Raw genomic sequence first — 21,376 nt, 5'->3', positions numbered from 1 at the left:
ATTTCGTGGTGAAAATATAAGTGAGAGTATGAAAGGAAATGAGAATTTCTACATAGAAGGATATTTTTGTATTTAATTAAATCGGATACTCTTTTTATTTTTTTCAGATGAGGCAATTTTATAAATGATTAAAATAGCCTGTGTATAAGAGGATGGGAAGGTTAGTAAAAGAGTAAAAATAGTTAACAAGTTACTCTTAGCACCATTTTCGTTTTCCTTTTTCTTTTTCTCAGGCCGGACATCAAAGGTTCGCCGAATGGCGATTTGGAGATTTTTATCTGTCTGGGCCGAAAGACCCAGCTTTCAAGGTTCGGTTCAACAGGGGCCCCGACCCAGTTGAGTTTTATTAGGATCGAAAAACTCCACCGGGCTTAATTTAATGGATTGCTTGAAAACTTGAACGGCGGAAGGAAAATATTCCCTCCGATCCGCCGATAGGGATAAAAAAAAAGTATTTTTTATTTATTCATTGTGTCGAGAAGAAAAGAGACGACAGTTGGGCTCTTCGTCGGGCTGTTTGATGTTCAAAAGGTGTGAGGTTACGGAACTCTGGCAAGGACGGACTCTTCTATTCGAACTGATAAATAAAAATGACTATGTAAATATTTCCACGACTATTCATTAACAACTCTTAGAATTCCTCGTCTCCATCTTGGTATCATTTGATATGACAACATTCTTTTAAAGAGTGACCTATTTTATTATTTAACTCATCGGATATTTCCAAACTACATGAAACAACTATAATAGTAACGACAGTAGAAAAAAAGCACATTTTTTAAAATTATTTACTCATGCCAACAATGAACCATTAGGTTGATGAATTGTTCTTAACGAGGTAATCGCGTCCTCCAGATGTATTCTTTCACTATGATCCTTTTTTCGTTTTTTTGATTTTAAAACTTGTATTTATTAAATATCCGTATCAGGTCAGAAGCGGTGTCACGTGATATTTTAACATGTTTTGTACTATTAGCAATATGAAACTAGAATAAGGCGTTTGCTCATCAAGGGAGCGTTTTGAGCCCACTACACTTCTTCTTCTTTCTGTTCTTAAAATCCTCTATAAATCCTAATAATACGCTTTCATATTTAATCTACTTATTTCTGATAATGACAACATGACGTATTTGCGCGAGTGTATAACTATGCACAAAATAGGAAAGAAAACGTAAAGAGTTTCTAGTTTTTTCTTTTTTTAAATATTTATTATTATTATATTTTTTTGTTTGTTTAGGCTTCTATGTGAACGTGCAATATTTTTGTTTTTTGTAGGTTTACGACATAAGAAGTAAATTCAGATATATAAAATAGTTATATATAAAATAGTTCAAATACATATTATTGCCCCTTTCTAGGGAGCTTTCTGAACCCACTGTTGTTTTGGCTCTAACTTCGAAGTTCACACAGCCTCTTACAAACCTTTATATCGTTGTACAGTATGTACATCAGCATTGTATGATTAAATAGATCTAAGCAAAATGGGAATTTTCAAAGAAAAAAACTAAAAACCGTAGATGCTAAGGTTTTTTTTTAAGTGGTAGGTTTGTGCAATCATGGAATGACGAAGGAAATACACGTAAAAATTTTCACAATCGAACAAAGTTGGTCAATTTACGACATAAACATTTATAATTCAAATAGCTATTTCCCACCCCAAGGAAGCTTTCTGAGTCCAATATTGGTGACAAGACGTTCTTGCTACCCCTTTAACCAGTATTTTTCCTATTATTAACACATTTCTTCTTGTTATAAAACTAAGATGTATATTACTATGTACCTAACGCTAGATGATAAATGTGAAAAATAAAATTCCCTGACATTAACCTTTCAAATTTAAACACTTTACATATCTTTCAATTTCAATTTTTGTGTGTTTTCACTATTCTGGGATGATGATGAATAGGATACTAGGGAGCGTGGTATGTGCTCCCGAGGCATTGCAGCCTTCTGGCTTTATTGTACCTTTCTAGTACCCTAGTTCAGTGCAATCGACTCAATCCTTCTTTTCAGAAGTCATTGACTGATGTTGCTACAATTTCATTACCTAGGTTTTTTCTGTATGCTTGGTTATGTCTCCATTTACATTTGAAGATGATATGGGTGGCTGTTTCTTCCTCCTCATTACATAATCTGCAGATGGTATCGTCGTTTTATATGCCCGTGTTATGAACATGTTTTCTCAGATGCCAGTGACCGACTTTACATATCTTTAAATTTAAAATTTTGTGTCTTTTCACTATTCTGGGATGATGATGAATAGGATACTAAGGAGCGAGGTTTGTGCTCCCGAGGCATTGCAGCCTTCTGGCTTTATTGTACCTTCCTAGTATCCTAGTTCAGTGCAATCGACTCAATCCTTCTTCTTAGAAGTATCAGGTCATTGACTGTCGCTGCTGTAATTTGATTCCCTAAGTTTTTTTTCAGCTCGTTAGGTTAAATCGCCATTGAGCTGTTGCTTCGCATTCGAAGATGATATGAGTGACTGTTTCCTCCTCCTCATTACATAATCTGCAGATAGTATCATCGTTTTATATGCCCATGTTACAAACATGTTTTCTCAGATGCCAGTGACCGGCTAATAGTCCTATGACTCCTCTGAGTCTAACCCTCTCCAACTGCAGCAGTGTGTTTGTCTTTGTTTGTGTTGTTTTGTAAGTTTACTGTGTCTTGCGCCGCTAGACTTTATCCATTTCTCTTTTTGTTTTATTTGGATACCATTCGTTGATGGAGGATTCTGTATTTGCTTTTGTTATCCAAAGTATAGGTTGGGGTCCTATGGTCTTGCAGATCCTCCACTGGCCAATGTGTCTGCTTTTTCACAAGCAAGGTACTCTTTGATCGTCTCAGATCATCCTACTCTGCCTACCCTTGTCGTTTTGGTTTATCGGATATTTCGACAATTCGCCCTCTACCATCATATCATTTTTAGATAATTAGTACCGACAAAACTCTAGTTTCATTACCTTGCATATCTCAGCAAATATCCAATTTGGTGATATAGGATTCTGTATTGTTTTTGTTATCCCAAGTATAGGTTCGCGGCCTATGTATGATCTTGCAGATCCTCCTCTGACCAAGCAGTGTGTCTGCTTTTTCGTTGCCCAAAGTTCCTTTGGGATATCATCAGGTTGTTGTGTTTCCCCAGGTTTTGGAGATTTTGCATGCATTCACTGACTATTTATGTAATTTTTTTTACACGCTAATGCTTTAATAGCTGCTTGGCTATCAGATCTTATGGGGATTTTTTGCCAGTATAACATCTTTTAAGATTTTCTAGGGCACAAGCATTGACGGCATGTATTTCTGCTTAAAAGACCGAAGTATACTTCCCCAATAGTTCGAGTGCTCATATTTTGGGCTTGTACAGAAAACACCCTATCCGGTTCCTTCGTTTGTTTTGGAGCCATCTGCATACTATTTGTATCTGATGCCGTCCTGAGTTCCTCCTCTTCTTTATAGTCTATTGAGACTTTAGGATGTTACATAGAATGTTTCCAGGATCATGTAGTCATTCTCCATCTTTAAGAATGGGTGTCTGATTTTGTTAATTGTAGTTGTGTGTCCGGATTCTTTAGTTCTCACACTATTATGGGAATAAAGTTTATTTTATTAATATTATTATTTTACTCACCTAAACCAAATAAAATGATAACTTGTAGAAATGAAAATAATCAATAAACATAGATTTTTCAAATAAATCTAGGCTTTTTATCACAATAAAATAAATAACACAAATTTTTCATCATTAGTTGTGATTTATATTTGAAACAAGGAACAAAATTTTATATTCGGAACCTTTAGAAACCTGTTTTTGTCCAGCAATGCATTTAATGGTTAAAAGTTGTTTCGTATTTTTTATTGTCTGTATTTATAATACTCTTAGGAAACTGTCATATTGTCTTTCTTCGCAATTATTTCATGAATCAGACTTTATCGAAATTTATGCCAGGATGAAAAGAAAAAGATGTATTCAAGGCAGCAAATTGCAATAGGATGAAAGGGGAAATAAGCATTCAGTAATTATCTCGGGTAGTTTGCGAGCTGATGGAGTGTTTATTCACGATTAAAAAGGATAAATGAGATAATTTCGTGAAAATTAAGTACGTGACTTAACTACTTCGTTTCTTTTCTTCTATTCCAGAGTGTGAAATAGTACCTTCTCTTTAAATTACCACGGCAACAATACGATACGAAGACCGGGTGTTGTTCCACCTCCGTGTTGCAGATTCCAACATGAACGCCGGCATGAGTTATTGACATAAGCGTTCGTGGGAAGCGGAGGAAGATGAAGCCGGAGATGGGAGAGAGGGAACGGTGGAGTCGCGAAGCAGTCGAAACTTCGGTTCCAATAACGAGTTACAAGCTAGTTGGGAGATCGAGGTAACCAACGACCCAAGGGCAAACCAACAAACCGTTCACCGCTTTCCTTCTTCCGACACCGTTTCTACATGGCACCGCAGACATTCCGTTCTGCTCCGACTCTCTACGGCCGACAAAATCGTCTCCTTTTATTTAACGGTGCGATTCTGATTTTAAAAAATCGGATTAATTCAAATACTAGTATTTCATGGCTTCTGTTCGGCTTGTTAGGTAACGACCCAGTCAAACTATATCACCGTGCTGACCAAGAAAGCTGTATTAGAAAGATATTGTTATGAGATGGATCAACCTTGTGAGATTTGTATGTGTGATAATCAGATAGGTCACAGAAACATAGAAACTCCCAACTTAATGCCAAGCTTAATTTGTAAACATCTTCAGGGTTGAGTTAATTTACAATTTCTTTTTCAGGTACATACGTAGATGTTTATAAATTCTTGATAATAAATAAACAACATATAAAAACAACAATTAAAATATCAAAATACTAAAAACAATGATACATTTTTCACCAATGTGGTTAATTTAATAAATAAAATAGCGGACCAAATCGACTTTATTTATTAAATTAACAACATTGGTGTAAAATGAATCATTGTTTTTAGTATTTGGATATTTTAATTGTTGTTTTTATGAAAATGTTTACAAATTAAGCTTGGCATTAAGTTGGGAGTTTCTGTTTCTCTGACCTAATACCTGATTATTCTTTTTTTTACGAGGGTTCGCAACAGCAGAGGTCATATAAACCCTCAGGGTGCCGGTGTTTTTGAGGTTCGAATGCCTCAGGGCCGCTGGATTCGAACCCGGGGCCTTTACCTTAGTGATGAGCGCCGTGTCAACGACGAAACCTTGCGGCCATCGACACCCCCTATACCTGATTATTACACACACAAAGCTCTATTAGACTTTTTGGAACTCCTTCGATATTCTGACATATTAAAACATATCCACGAAAAATTTTCCATTATATTGTCTTATAACCAAGCATGAAAACGGTTATGAAAAGCATCCATTAGCATAAAATCTTAACATTTAGGTCCATTATTGTAACGACAATGAGTCGAAGCGAGCTTTAAAACGGCAAATAAATCAATTTGGATATTTACAAATTCCAGTCGGTTTCTTAAATACGGCCTCAAAGGTTTATAAATACGTCAAAAAACAAGTATCACCGACATCGTTTTGATCCTTGAATATAAAATGAGGTAAGATTTTATTCGATCCTTCTTGTTTGTTATTTAATGGATGAAGGGGATAAAACCGGTATTCGACGACACAAACCCGGTGCCCGAAACGACAAAAACCATCTGGTCCCAACTGCATATTTGAATTTTACAATTTTCGTATTTAGTTTTTTTCTTTCTGGTAAAATAACCACTAGGTACAAAACAATCTTATTATAAATAGTTTCTATTACATTATTAAATTATAGTTAAATCGTAAAAAAAGTTCTACTTTTGAACCATAATTTTAAAAGCCACAGTTATAGTACGAAGCCTTAACAACGTTTTGAATAATTTCACATTTCGTAAGCTAAAAGAAATCTAGAACACATTTTAAGATTCCATTCATTTTTATACAAATTGTATTTCTTGGGAGAAGAGAGGGTGAGGAAGTGGAAGAGGAGGAAGGAAAAGAGAGAGAAAGAGAGAGAGAAAGAGAGAGAGAGAGAGAGAGAGAGAGAGAGAGAGAGAGAGAGAGAGAGAGAAAAGACTTTTTATACAGCAGAAACATTTAACCTAGAATTTAACAAAGAAAAACCATACTAAAAAGACAATAATTTTCTTTAATGTTGCAAAAAGCGCAAATCAATATAATCTTGAATTGTAAAAAGAAAACCTTTTCTGTGAAAAGTGACAAACTAGAGTTTTAATAAGCAAGAAAAACATTCATTTTTCGAAAAAAGTACAACGATTTTCTTTATTGCTGAAAATAAATTAGCAAATTGTTGTTTAAACTTTCGTTCTAAAAAAGAAAATGTCTTTTCTAAGAGGAATAAATACTGCAATTTCTAAGAAATAAAAGAAAACGTTTAATCCAGATTTAAACTTTAATGTTGACAAGCAATATGGTCAAGTCGATATTTAACCTTGGTTTAGAAAAAAAATTGTAAAATGTATAAGTTATTGCAATTTCTAAAAACCAAGTTTCAATAGAGAACACATTTGATTCTAAAGTTTAAATTAAAAAAAAAAAGTTTTTCTTAAAAAATACTGTTTTCTAGTTGCTGAAACAAAATTTGCAAATGAGTAAACCTTTACTTTAAAAAAATAAAAATCTCTTTTCTAACAAGGATTTGGAAGTAAGCGTCAAAAGTGAAAACATTTAACCTAAAATTTAAAAAAATCATAAAAAGTACAAGGATTTTTGTAAATAAATTAAATTATAATTAGCAAAGGGTTACTTAACCTTATTTAACCAACTCTAACCTGCTGTAGTTTCTAAGAATAAGTGACAAAAATGAAAACATGTAACTAAGAGTAACAAAAGGATAGATTTCTTAAAAAGTACAATCCATTGCATTAAGGGATCATATAGTAGAAAAAGAAAATAGTAGACAGTTTTGGTTGATATTACATATTTATGTATATTGGTATAAGAATGTAGACAGAGTTATTGCAACAGAAAAATGCATAAATTTCTAGGCTTAATTATAGATGGTAAAATAAGATGATTGTACCATTAAAAAACTATGATAATAACGAGGCATTGTATTGCAAAGAATGTGCACTTGTTGGATCTTTCTCAGAGAATAAAAATAAAATTGATAAAAATGTTTGATAACAATCTTAAGAAAAAACAATCTTATTTCTAAAAAAAACCTGTTGTTCTTGAAAGGAATGCATATTGTTATAACTAAATCATTCCGTTGGATCAAACCCTGTTAAATCATGAATTAAGTTTTTTAGCAATACAAAAACTTTTATTGCTATTAAACTACTTTTTTTATATGACGTCTTACTGACAAAATCAGCGAGGATAGGGCGATCAAGATGATATTCATCTATCAAACGTTAAAAATATAATTTCAATCGAATAACAATTTAGACAGATGGTTTTTTAGATAGAACCAGATAATCTGTACTTTTTTAAAATTTACAAAAATTAATCAAATTTAACATTAAAAAATTTACCTAGTCTTTTTAAAAATGCAAAAGTGTATTGGGAAATAGTAGTTATTTTGCATTTTTAAAAAGACTAGGTAAATTTTTTAATTTTAGAATGTATTCTTTCTCTCTTTTTATCCAACAAACCATCTATCCACACTCTTGTACGCATGTTACAGATATAAACACACATACTTATATGGATAGATAGATACATGCATAAAGATAGATAGATAGATAGATAGATAGATAGATAGATAGAGAGAGAGAGAGAGAGAGTGTGTGTGTGAGAGAGAGAGAGTGTGTGTGTGAGAAAGAGAGAGAGAGAGAGAGAGAGAGAGAGAGAGAGAGAGAGTGTGTGTGAGAGAGAGAGAGAGAGTGTGTGTGTGTGAGAAAGAGAGAGAGATAGAAAGGACGTCTTTTCAACGTCCCAATGTACTATTTAATGATTTACATTTCTTTATGCAAAGTCAGTTTTGTTAAATTTGATTAATTTTTGTAAATTTTAAAAAAGTACAGATTATCTGGTTCTATCTAAAAAACCATCTGTCTAAATTGTTATTCGATTGAAATTATATTTTTAACGTTTGATAGATGAATATCATCTTGATCGCCCTATCCTCGCTGATTTTGTCAGTAAGACGTCATATAAAAAAAGTAGTTTAATAGCAATAAAAGTTTTTGTATTGCTAAAAAACTTAATTCATGATTTAACAGGGTTTGATCCAACGGAATGATTTAGTTATAACAATATGCATTCCTTTCAAGAACAACAGGTTTTTTTTAGAAATAAGATTGTTTTTTCTTAAGATTGTTATCAAACATTTTTATCAATTTTATTTTTATTCTCTGAGAAAGATCCAACAAGTGCACATTCTTTGCAATACAATGCCTCGTTATTATCATAGTTTTTTAATGGTACAATCATCTTATTTTACCATCTATAATTAAGCCTAGAAATTTATGCATTTTTCTGTTGCAATAACTCTGTCTACATTCTTATACCAATATACATAAATATGTAATATCAACCAAAACTGTCTACTATTTTCTTTTTCTACTATATGATCCCTTAATGCAATGGATTGTACTTTTTAAGAAATCTATCCTTTTGTTACTCTTAGTTACATGTTTTCATTTTTGTCACTTATTCTTAGAAACTACAGCAGGTTAGAGTTGGTTAAATAAGGTTAAGTAACCCTTTGCTAATTATAATTTAATTTATTTACAAAAATCCTTGTACTTTTTATGATTTTTTTAAATTTTAGGTTAAATGTTTTCACTTTTGACGCTTACTTCCAAATCCTTGTTAGAAAAGAGATTTTTATTTTTTTAAAGTAAAGGTTTACTCATTTGCAAATTTTGTTTCAGCAACTAGAAAACAGTATTTTTTAAGAAAAACTTTTTTTTTTTAATTTAAACTTTAGAATCAAATGTGTTCTCTATTGAAACTTGGTTTTTAGAAATTGCAATAACTTATACATTTTACAATTTTTTTTCTAAACCAAGGTTAAATATCGACTTGACCATATTGCTTGTCAACATTAAAGTTTAAATCTGGATTAAACGTTTTCTTTTATTTCTTAGAAATTGCAGTATTTATTCCTCTTAGAAAAGACATTTTCTTTTTTAGAACGAAAGTTTAAACAACAATTTGCTAATTTATTTTCAGCAATAAAGAAAATCGTTGTACTTTTTTCGAAAAATGAATGTTTTTCTTGCTTATTAAAACTCTAGTTTGTCACTTTTCACAGAAAAGGTTTTCTTTTTACAATTCAAGATTATATTGATTTGCGCTTTTTGCAACATTAAAGAAAATTATTGTCTTTTTAGTATGGTTTTTCTTTGTTAAATTCTAGGTTAAATGTTTCTAAGTTAAATTGTCACTTCTTTCTTAGAAAAGAGTTGTTTATTTTTGTCATTATACTTAGTAATTATAAAAAATTTATCAAGTAAAATGTTTATATTAAAAATTAAATATTTCTTTTTAAAGCAGTTACTTCTTTTTAATTTTTGCCAATTTATTTTTAATAAATTTTGAAGGAAATCTATAAATTCCCAGAGTATTAACAAACAATATTCTTATCAATACGGTATCTCTTTTTCCCCCTAATACAGTACGCACTACCACTTATACTTGTCAGAAAAAGGTTTTGCTTTGGAAAATCCAACGTTTCTTCTTGACAAATTGTTTCAGCATTTTACAAAATCGTATTGATACAAAACACAATATATTTATCCTCTTATTCGAAAGTTTTTTGTTTTTTTTTTCTCCCAGGTGCAATACCTTGCATTTAGGATATTTTGCTTTTTTTAATTCAAGTTTAAACGTTATGCTTGATATTGAGTCATTACAACGATTTAAGTAAAATCGTTTAGAGTTAAAAAACGAAATTAAAAATATTTTATATCATGTATGAAGGACATGTTTAACTTTGTGTAAGGTTTCAAAATGTAACGATTTCACTCAATTTAAATGAACAATCCACCGTTAAAAAGAAATATTACCATTAAACTATTTCACTGAGGAAATACATTTAAAAAAAAAGGAAGATTAACCTTAAAGGGGGCGATTAACATCGCAATAATCACAAATCATCCTGAAAAGGTAATAAAAGAATAATAATTACTGTTTTGAACGAAATATCATCTGGACAAAGGTGAAATCTGAGTGGTCCCTTTTCCACCATTTATTGCAGAAAGGCCTATTTCAGTTGCAGTGTTTGCCCATTGTCAGGCACATGAGGCACACCCTTAAAAAAGACCAATTCCTGTCCCTAACCCCCTTCCTAATTTACGACCCTCATTTCCACAACGAGCATATGGTTCGTCTGTTCATCACGTCCATCACATAAAATAATTGAAAGCATAAAAAAACACTAGTTATTAATAAATAATTACCTTATTAATTTTTTATGTAGGACAAATATACGGTCGATTGATTGCCTGCATATGATAATTAATTGCATTTGATTTTCTCTTATTTATCCCCTTATTTGTACCCTTAGAATGGTGATTGGTTTCAGGGTGCAAATAAAACTGTTCTCGACACGTCTATTAATATGAGTAGATTACAATTAATTAAGGTTTTCAATTGAGATAAAAAAAGTCAATGTCACGAGCGGGATTCGAACCCAAGATCTTCGGCTTGATACGCCGCTGCTCTACCACTTGAGCTATTGTGACCTCGATCCACTCGGACACTTTGGACAACTTCCCATCTCAACCACACCTTTTGAATTTTCCCTCCTTTTTGCCATTTTTCAAATGTCCTGTAATCTATTTAATTCTCGGCGACAAATGAAATGGCCAAGGAGAGCTTTAGTGAAGGTATACTTCTTTTTTAAACTTATTAAATTCACTGGTTTCGTGGTCCGCTTGACCAATTAATATCTAACAATTAATTAAGGTTTTCAGTTGAGATAAAAAAAGTCAAAGTCAACGAGCGGGATCGAACCCACGATCTTCGGCTAGATACGCCGCTGCTCTACCACTTGAGCTACCGTGACCTCGATCCACTCAACTATTATCTCAAATGAAAACTTTAATTAATTGTAAGATATTAATTGGTCAAGCGGACCACGAAACTAGTGAATTTAATATGAGTAGAGTTGTTGATTTGCAGGCACCCTGCGTTAAGTCTATTTATGGCGATCTCGTTATGGACACAGACATAGTCTGTTCTGATACATTCGACATGAATTTATCAGCGTGAAATTATAAATAAACAAATCATTTATGTTTCAAAAAACAGGCGTCAATCAATCCAAATCGAGCCTTTGTTTCTTTGGCGTTTCTGGTTCATATTAATTGGGGCCTGTGTTTCAGGATGAATAATTGTCGGAACGTATTTCTTTCCGAGACGGTTTCATCTGTTGTTCTTTTCGTTTCAGTCTATGTTTAGCAGGCAGCTGCACAGCCAACGAAGAATTGACCGGAGCCGAAACTATTCTGGCTCCAGGCTACCTGCTAGAATAGGCGGACGTCGTTTTCAATTTTTCGCCCAATTTACGACAGAAGAAGAATATATAATTAACACTTACATAAGCGAAAATAATCGTATAATTTGAATAAACTAACAGTCGAAATTTTTACTAGTCTTTTTGGCAAGTTTATCAAAAAATTATGTCAGTTATACGAAATTATTTATCTGTATTAATTGTAATATTTTATATATTATTGAAGAATAGAATTCTCTTTGTTGACTCTACAGAGCATAAAATAATAATGCATGTGCAGAATGAGTAAGTGAAAGTGTGTGTAATGTTACAAAATGGCACAGTAAATCAAAACGAAGCTGAGCGTTTGTGTGCCAATTTTTAAGATAATTTTTCTTTGTGATTGAAAACATTTTATTACAGTCTTCGTTTTCTTTCCATCGAACATTTTCTTTTTTAAATGATTCTTCAAATTATTTCTCTTGACAGGAACGAACGCAATCGCTCTTACCTAAAAGAATCAAGACAAACGACTAATTTTTCAATATCGATAATTTAGCAACGTTAATAAACGAGTGTGAAGCAGAAAATCTTAAAGTTTTTTTATTTATAAAACCAAATTTTTACGAGCGAAAAAAGTTCAAACAATGAAAACAATTTCTCCAGAACTATTACGTATTAATTACTCGGATTTATTTAGCAATTTACTACCTATATATACCCTATTACTTGGTGAAATTAAATAAAATATTAAAGACGGATCCAACGTGGTTTTAGTTTTCAAAATTTCCTATGAAAAAAAAATGGAAAAAAATAGTTCTATACTATGATTGTTATCAAAACTTGTAATAAAATGCCTTGGTAAAATTTACAAAAGGTTCGTAAAAATTGGAAAGAATTCCTCCAAATTTATCCCATTGGGATTTATTTATTTTATTTTTATTTATTTTTTTAGAGGGGGGGTTAAAATTTCAAATATGCATGATATTTCATGTCAATGATTGATGTTTGTCTTTAACTTTCCTTAGAAAGGAAATTCTTACATCGAATATTAATCCGTACACTTTCGCACTTTTTTTCATTAGGTTCTGTTTGGAAAAATTTTGATCTTGGTGAATTAATTAACTAAATCTTCTTTTTTTCTTCATTCCTGCGGTTACTCCGCTCCACATTTCGATTTTTTTTAATCTATCCTTTTTTTTGTAAAATTTGAATCCTCTATTAAATATTTTATTTAAATGTTTAAAAAACAGACAACAGGATTTTTTATTTGTCCTTGTATGTTTGTCGTTAAAACACAAAATCAGTGATTGATTCCCCCTGAATGAATTGTATTAAACAGTGGACAGAGATTTTCCTCTGAGTTCAAATTTCAAACATGAAATTCTTATCTAATCTGCAAGGTTTAGGTAAGCACGGTAATACGTGAGAGTAAAAATGATAATCACAAACCTTCCGATGAAGAATATATTCATCTAGACATGTGCTTAGACGACGAATATTCATGAATTAATTAGAGGTAGACGTTAGAAGTTTTTCTTTTTATAAAATATTATTGTATTGCATTGTTAATGAGCATTTAACTTTTATTGTTTGCTTTTATTACCTTTACATTCCGGTCCATTTGTCAGAGTCGCACATAATATCACAGAATCACTGCACAGAAATCAAACCACAAGAAACCACGAGGGGGGGAGGAATTATCGTAACGTAGCGGTCGAGCCTTATCCGGACGCCACGCCGACGGAAGTCGAGACTGGAGTGGATTAGTGGAGGATCCTGGCGCCGGGTGGGGGCAAAGAAGGGAAGTGGAAGCAGTTTAAACTGAAGAAAAAGAGTGGGAGATGGAATTTCAGGGATGGCCCAAAGCCCAAAAAGCGACGAATCCTACGATATTAAGAGGTTTAAAAGCGGAACGCAATCCGTTGGCGCCGTTTGGTACAAATTTCCACATGTCTCTGGAAAAATAATTGAACAGACGGATAAAACCGCACTGTGGCGAATTGGTAATTTGGTCGTCCGCTCCTTCAAACCCAGCACTGATGATGGCGACAAGAAGAAACGCACTGACAGACAAAATAAGCGATTTATTAAAGGTCTACGAGCTATGCTGTAGTTGTACTTTCGTCTTATTTGATCATCCAAAAGCAACAAAAAAACCACCGCTGAAGATGGTGAATTACATCTGACAGAACAAACCAGCAGGGATTCGAAACGGTTGGAGGCCATAGAACAGCATATCTCACTTTTGAGCCTAGTTAAAGTCAATATTTTAGAGAAAGGACCTTTTTATTACCTTCAATGGCGATGATCAATGGCGTAATGTACTCAAATTAAAATAGAAAGGAGAATCCACATTTCTTACTAAAGTCAGAACAGGAGTCCTTGGAACTTGCTGTTGTGCTCAAGAATAACGCATTTAAGAAATTGCTGTGTGATTTTTTTTTAAGCAATTAACTTTTCAGACCACAAATAATTATTTTGATAGCTAGAGTAAATTAAATCTTTAAAGGAAAAGTCATATATTTTTACAGTTCCCTTTATTTTTTATGCTCTATTCTTGCAGGTGGTTCCCATCGTGTTTTTCTTAATTTTATCCTTTTAAATGTTTTTGTATAAGCTTTTTTCGTAAAATAATTGAACAAATTGACAAAACCGCACTGATCTGTTTGTAATTTGGTCGTTTACTGATTCAAAGCCCAACAATGAAGATGGTGACAAGACGAAAGGCGTCTGACTGACGAAATACTGGATGTCTGCGAGGTGATGGACCTCTATTGGGGTCGTATCTGATCATCCAAAATCACCACTGAAGATGGCGAATCGAAACAGGCTCAGCCAGCGGGGATAGTTGATCGATGACAGCCAAAGAGCAAATTCCAATTTTTGGACATAGTTTAATTGTTTTTTTTAGAGAAAGGACCTTTTTATTACATATTAGAAGATGAATGGCGAAATAGAAGGCAAACTATAATAGAATGAAATGGAAGATCCATATTTCTTACAAATCAGAAAAAGAGACTCAGAAACTTTCTGCAGTGCTAAAGCAAAACACATTTTTCAAAAATTATGTAAGCTTCTTAGTGTGGTTTTATGTAATTAACTTTCAGACCAAGATAATAATTTACTTGGCAACTATTCTAGAACATTAGTGATTAATTAACCGTGAGCTAATTATATAATTATATATTAAATTATATTAAAGTATACAATTATAAAAATAAAGAATAGCTCCCGCCAAAAAAATTAATAAATAAATGTGTGGTGAGTAGTGACCGTTAATCGATAATTATTCAGAAATCGTGAGATGCGGTCTGGTGTGATGTAGGTTTCAGAAAAACATTTCTTTATCGTGCCAACATTTCGATCTTTATTGAGATCATCTTCAGGGCCTTTTTCCACATCCTACATGTATTTGTTAAATGTAAACAATGTTTGTAAATCCCAAGCCCAATAAAGATCGAAACGTTGGCACGATAAAGAAAATGTTTTTCTGAAACCTACATCACACCAGACCGCATCTCACGATTTCTGAATAATTAATAAATAAAGATAAAAAATAAAATAAAATGATTCGATGGGCCTATACACATGCTGAGACTGTTGCTGTCCATTATTATTATCATTATTGGCCACACATGCCTATGAGAAATGTTTAAATTATGGAACGAAATTTTGAAATTGTAATTAAAGAACTGGAATAAATTTTTTAATTTAAAATGGGATTTTTGTATATATTTGGCCTTCCAAATTGAGTATTTTAAAAGGATAAATTAAACCTTTGGATGGCAATAGGATATATTAATTTATGAGTGAATGTTTGGAGTGAGAATTTTATAGCATGCAGAAGGACTATAGCTAACCTAAGAAAGAATTTAATAATAAATTAAAAATTAATAAACTAAAAATGAAATAAAGAAAACTACCACGGTATACCTTGTTTCTTTCGACTTTAATATTCTATTTCACCGTGAGGTCAACTATGGTCAACTATGATTATTACAATAATAGTTATTAACATATTTAAAAAATTATTATGTCAGATGAGAGAAAATAAATGATTAAATGATCCGTGAACATTTTCGCCAGCCAAGGAACAGTCAACACCAGGAAAACAATTATTCAAGGAAAAAAACAACGCCAAGAAAACAAGGATTGGTGGCAAAAGTCTGATGAAATAATTACCGATGATGAATTAAATTAAACTTTTGTTTGGAAGTTCTATTTTTGGGTTTCTATTTTCCTCCTTCATAAAATTCCAGAAATTTAATTGTCTCTATTGTATCATTTAAATAACTCATTGGGGGCGTCGGTTGCCGCAACGGTTTAGGCGATGACACGGCGCTCATCACTGTAAGGTAAAGGTCCCGGGTTCGAATCCAGCAGCCCTGCATTCCAACCCGACATACTTACAAATGGGCTTTTTCTCAAAAACACCGGCTCCCTGAGGGTTTATAGGACTTATATGAACTACTGTTAATAAAATTAATAAAATAAAAATAACTAATGTTTTTAAAAGAAAATAAAACGAACGAAAATGTTTAAAAAAAATAACATTATGTAGTCCCCGCAATAGACAAGAAACAACACACGTTTCATCGGTAAAACTGTAAACTTTTAACACATTTAGAAAACGAATGGAAAGAGAACTAAAGAAACAAAATCAAATGATCCGTTAAAACTTTTGCAAACGCAACGCAACTAATAATAATAAAAACAAATAATAAAAAATTAGTCGAATTGGACTAGCAAACTCCGATTTAACTTCTTTTTTTCCAATTTTATATAGCTTTCTGTAATTAATGATTAATCAAATGGCACAAGTTTGGGCTCAATCATACACGAGATCAAAATCCGAAGCTCCTCATTCTAAATGAGATAATGAACAATGATAACAGTTCGTATGATAAAAGGATATTTTGAAATGGTTGTAACTTCCTGAAAAAACACCTAAAAAGATTTTCCGAAGAAGAAAGTTTCTGACATTGATAGTCCAAAATATTGGTTTAAAACAAAAATTACAGTTAAAATTTTCTCCACGGGGTGTACGCAAAAAATTTTTCCATCCTTGGGAAAATATGAGTCTCAGAAAGGATATCATAGACGGCTCGAATGCTGATGCAATCTTGCAAAATGGAATGGTGGTGATTTTTTTCGTTTTTATGCAAATCGTACAAGCAGATTAAAAAGTAACCGTAAGTCTAATTATTTATATAATTTGGCAATAAATAAATACTTATTTAGTGGAAAAATAAATGTGAAAAGAAAAGTAAAGAGTAGAACGTTCCAGAGAACCCCAGAAGAGCCTAGCCAATCACCCCACCACTACGCTGCAATATTATATAAAACCCGACTCGAACTGGCTTTCAGTTCAGTTCAGTGTTTGCCAGTGAGACGAAAATAGCTCTACGTAAGAAGAACCACCATACATAAACATTTTAAGTAAGTATTATTTATCAATAAAATTTGTTTTTATAATAAGAAAATTTTCACTCCTAAAAGAAAGAAAAAAAAAACAATTTTCTTCAAATTGTGTACTATGATGAAATCTTACATTTGAAAAATTAATTATTATATTTGCTTTAATATTTTGTTCTTTATATTACATATATTTTTTCTAGCCTGACTAAAACTGTTTTCACATATAATACAGTCAGAACTTCTGTCAAATATAAAAATTTCAAAATTAAATCAGAAATGGTACATATTAGCAAATTTGCCATTGTGCTTATTTCACAGAAAAATTTATTCACATATTTAACATGATGCAGAAATGCTGAGATTATTTGCTCACAGCGAAATCTCACAATAAAACATTATGTCTAATAAATTATATATAATTAAAAAATGACATAAATGATCGAAAATTAAAATTTGGAATAGTTCAGGATTTAAACAGGCAAATTTATTTATTTGCGAGATTTGATCTTTACCAATTATCTCAATTTGCTTATCCTTGCTGGTTTGATCTGTCAGATATTTTTTTTGCCATCTTCAGAGTGTGTTTCTCCTTGGAGATTGTTTGAAGCCGAAAGGTGACATTGAAACCCACCATTTTAAGTGACCTGTTCCTAGTTCAAAATGTAAGACAGTAAAAAAACTTATAACCAGTAAGACACACTGAAGGTGGCAAAATGCTGAACAAAATTCATCTGACAGACCAGCCCAGTGAGAGACGCAGACTTAATTTCATAGGTAAGGATCAAAATACAAATTTATTTATAGATTTATCAACACAGTCTGCTTTGTTCTTGCACATGATGCCCATCAAATATAATTCAAAGGTGTTTCTATATGTTATTGTCTAAATTTTATCCTTTTATGTATATGTGTTTGTTTAAGCTTATATAAATGAATAAACTAACCACTGAAAATGCAAAAATTAGTAGACAAGGTTGTTCAGGGACAATCAAGCTTCATAGAAATGGTGAATGATGGAGTGAGTGCGGTGTTCAATCCTTTTTTAAAAAAGAACGTTCCTACTCACAGTAAGTTGTTTTCAAACGATCCGGATTTCGAGCCCTTAGCTCATCGTCAGCTTCTCATTGGAGCGTTGGTGGGGGCATCGACGGGTTCACTTTTGCAATTCATGTGGTTGTAGAAATCCTTCAACCTGATGATGAGCTAAGGGCTCGAAATCCGGACTTTGGAAAACAATTTATTGTGAGTAGGAACTATCTTAAAAAAAATAAATAAATAAATAAAATAAAAAATTATGATCATCACATCGCAGAACTTATACTTACATACAAGGTGAGTCTGTTTTATCGCTATAGGAAAAACGGCATTGGTTTTTGTTTCCCTCCTCCTGGTAAAAGCTCTATGTTTCTTCTGATGTGTACAATTATTGTTACTGTTGTTTTAAACGCATTTATTTAAAAAATAAAAATGTTAAAAAAGAGGGTACATGACCCAGTTTTAAGCAGAAAGTCTGGATATCCTACCTGATTGGTCTCAGGATCGCCGTCCAATGTTTTTCAGTACCAAGTAATGTTAGATGTACACTAGCACAAAGCCAAACAAATAAATAAATTTCAAATATGTTATTCAGTTTAAAATTTGAATATTGTCTTCCCATGAAGTTTACTCTTTTGTAAAAAGATTTATGTAATGCAATTAAAAGAAAGATCGCTCAAATTTAGGCCAAATTATTTATGCCTAAAAACATAATGGAACTTTTTCAAAAAATAAAGTAAAATAAATTTTAAAAAAATCAATGCATATTCTATGGTGCATCGAAACTGACCCACTTCTGTTTTTACATATGGAAAGCTCAAGAGAGACAAATTTGAATGCAACTAATACAATTAAAAGAAAGATCGCTCAAATTTAGGCCAAATTACATGCCTAAAAACATAATGGAACTTTTTCAAAAAATAAAGTAAAATAAATTTTAAAAAACCAATGCATATTCTATGGTGCATCGAAACTGACCCACTTCTGTTTTTACATATGGAAAGCTCAAGAGAGACAAATTTGAATGCAACTAATGCTTTTTTCCTATAGTGCATCTAAAACAATTCACCCTGAATATTTTATTTCAACTTGACAAAAAACTGTTTTCACATATAAGGCAGAATATATGTCAAATCTAAATCTTTCAAAATAATAATACAAATAGTACACATTATTAAGTTTGTCATCGTTCAGTTTTTATAAAAAAAAAATCACTTATATAATAAACGTATTGCAGAAATGTTGAGGGTATTTCAAGAAGCGATGGCGCCGTCAAGGGTCCTGATACCTTTGAGAACGTATGCGAGGACTATGAGCAGAACAACTGCTCCTAAACCTAAGGAAGAAGACAAGGAATTCAAATTGGAACTGGATGTGAGCAGATTCAGGCCTGAAGAGCTCAAAGTCACTGTTGACAATGACCTAATTATCATAGATGGATCGCACGAAGAAAGGTCAACCCATGGTTACGTTTCAAGACAATTCACTAGGATGTTTAAAGTTCCAAACGGTGTTGATGTCCGTTCCCTTGTGTCAAACCTCACATCCGATGGTGTACTTTCACTCAAAGCACCAATAAAAGTAAGTGCCTCTTAATTATTCCAGCTTCTTTTCTATGTTTAAATTAATAATGACATATTTTAATTAAATTTTTCTTTTAGGTTGTAGAGCCAACTACTTGGGAAATTCCTATAACACATGTGAAGAATGGAGAAGTCAATTCGTCTAATAGTAAACCAGAAGAGCCAAAAAAGTCATGAAGATGTTCACTTTTTTAAATTTGATTAATGTAAATGTAATGTAATTATCTGATCAATTTAGAAAGACTGAAGTTATACAGTATTGTACCAGCTATTAGGGCAACTACATTTTCTAGTAAAAATAATAATATGGAAAAAATAAGAATAAATCACTAAATTAAATTTTTGGTGTTTTATCTTTCAATTCTGCCCTTTCAAATAATAAAAAAACAAAAAAACAAATTGTATGTTTTATATGTTCTTATGGTTTCATGTACGTACTTAAATGAAACTTACTTGCTAATATTTTTATAAATGCAGTTCAGGATAATAAAAAAAAGACATATTGCTAATTTTTTATAAATACAGTTTAGGATGATACAAAAGACATACTACCTTCACTGAGTTGGTCTGTGTCCAAATCTCATAAATCAAACCATCCCTAACACAAAACATCCATTATAAACAAAAATTATTATATTTTAATTTATTTAAATATACATAAGTTCACTAATAGAAATTATTTCATATAATTCAGTCATAATTTTTTTTTTTTTACCAACCCGGGCCACCCACGTAAATAAATCAGTATTTACATTGGTAATAAATAATCAATTGGTAAATAAATAAATAATAAATTACTAATATAAATATATAATTCTACTACATAAGTATCAATGTCAATTATTAATAAATTAATAATTTGACAGATTTTGTGTTAATTAATTGATTAATTAATTGGTAATTAAGCCTTTATTTATTTTTATTTAAAAATTCAAACAATGTTTTAAATACCATTTCATTTTCAGAACCTATAAGGCTATTAAAATTGAAGGGCTTCTCCGCCTCTTTGTATCTAAAGATTCGTTCGAACATGGCATTTCTTGCTTCTTCAAACTCCGGACAATCAAACAAAATATGTTGCATTGTCTCGGGTTCATCGCATGTTTCACAATTTGGAGAGGATCTTATACAAATTTTGTTCAGATAAGCCCCACATATGCAGTGATTCGACCTAATTCTGACAATTGAAGAAAAAAAAACGCCTTGCTTCCCATCATTGCGAAAATCCATGAAATGGGACGGGGTTCAGGAATGAAAGCCTTTAAAAAAAACCTGCCTTATCCCTACCGTACCACTTTTTCCATTCCTGTGACAGTTTTTTAGTTAGTACCCTCTTTATATCAGATTTAGTAGTTTTGACATACTGGACTTCTGGACCCGAGCTTCCTTTGCCAACTTATCGACAAATTCGTTATTCACCACTCCACAGTGACCGCGACACCAACCAAATATTACTTTCTTGTTTTTTAAATTTAGGTCATATGTTTTGCCAACTATTTCGGTCACCAGGTAGTCACATTTAGTGTTAGGGGGAAAATTATGGATTTGAGGAACTGAGCTTTTGCTATCTGTCAATATGCAAAACTCAGTTCCTTCTATTGTGGCAATATAATCCAAGGCTTTTAAAAGAGCATACATTTCTTCGGAAAAATAGACATCATTGAGGGAAGTGTTATTTTACTACAGAATTGCTTAGCAGGGTCGTAAATGGCACATCCGACTTTACCACTTATTATCGAGCCATCTGTAAAATAAATGATAAAATTAACAATAATTTCTACACTTAATTATTCTTTTTATTTAAGATCTTTGTTGAGATGAAAAGGTAGTGTCAAGAGCTGGATTCGAACCCACGACATTGTCAATTATGACTGCTAAATGTATATGGATAAATATTAACAATAATTTA

The 21,376-nt window shown here is 32.1% G+C and overlaps 2 protein-coding genes across 2 annotated transcripts in view; one reads left to right on the top strand and one right to left on the bottom strand.

The window, feature by feature from the left end:
• Positions 1 to 13,202, bottom strand: part of LOC106666253 — a 44,660-nt gene extending 31,458 nt beyond the window's left edge. Inside the window, exon 1 of the mRNA XM_014393322.2 lies at positions 13,035 to 13,202. The gene's annotated coding sequence lies outside the window, so the exon portion shown is untranslated. The remainder of the gene's footprint in view (positions 1 to 13,034) is intronic.
• Positions 13,203 to 16,769: 3,567 nt separating this feature from the next.
• LOC106666287 (alpha-crystallin B chain-like) lies at positions 16,770 to 19,806 on the top strand. Its single transcript, XM_014393370.1, has 3 exons — positions 16,770 to 16,870; positions 19,122 to 19,465; positions 19,546 to 19,806. The coding sequence occupies exons 2-3, from the start codon at positions 19,124 to 19,126 to the stop codon at positions 19,642 to 19,644; spliced, it is 441 nt and encodes a 146-aa protein (XP_014248856.1). The 5' UTR covers positions 16,770 to 16,870; positions 19,122 to 19,123; the 3' UTR covers positions 19,645 to 19,806.
• Positions 19,807 to 21,376: the final 1,570 nt, after the last annotated feature.

Source organism: Cimex lectularius, unplaced genomic scaffold (genome assembly GCF_000648675.2).
Source record: "Cimex lectularius strain Harlan isolate CLEC.00 unplaced genomic scaffold, Clec_2.1 scaffold328, whole genome shotgun sequence".
NCBI lineage: Eukaryota > Metazoa > Arthropoda > Insecta > Hemiptera > Cimicidae > Cimex > Cimex lectularius.
Note: the sequence above shows the minus strand (reverse complement) of the source record. Positions and strands in the feature narration are given on the sequence as shown.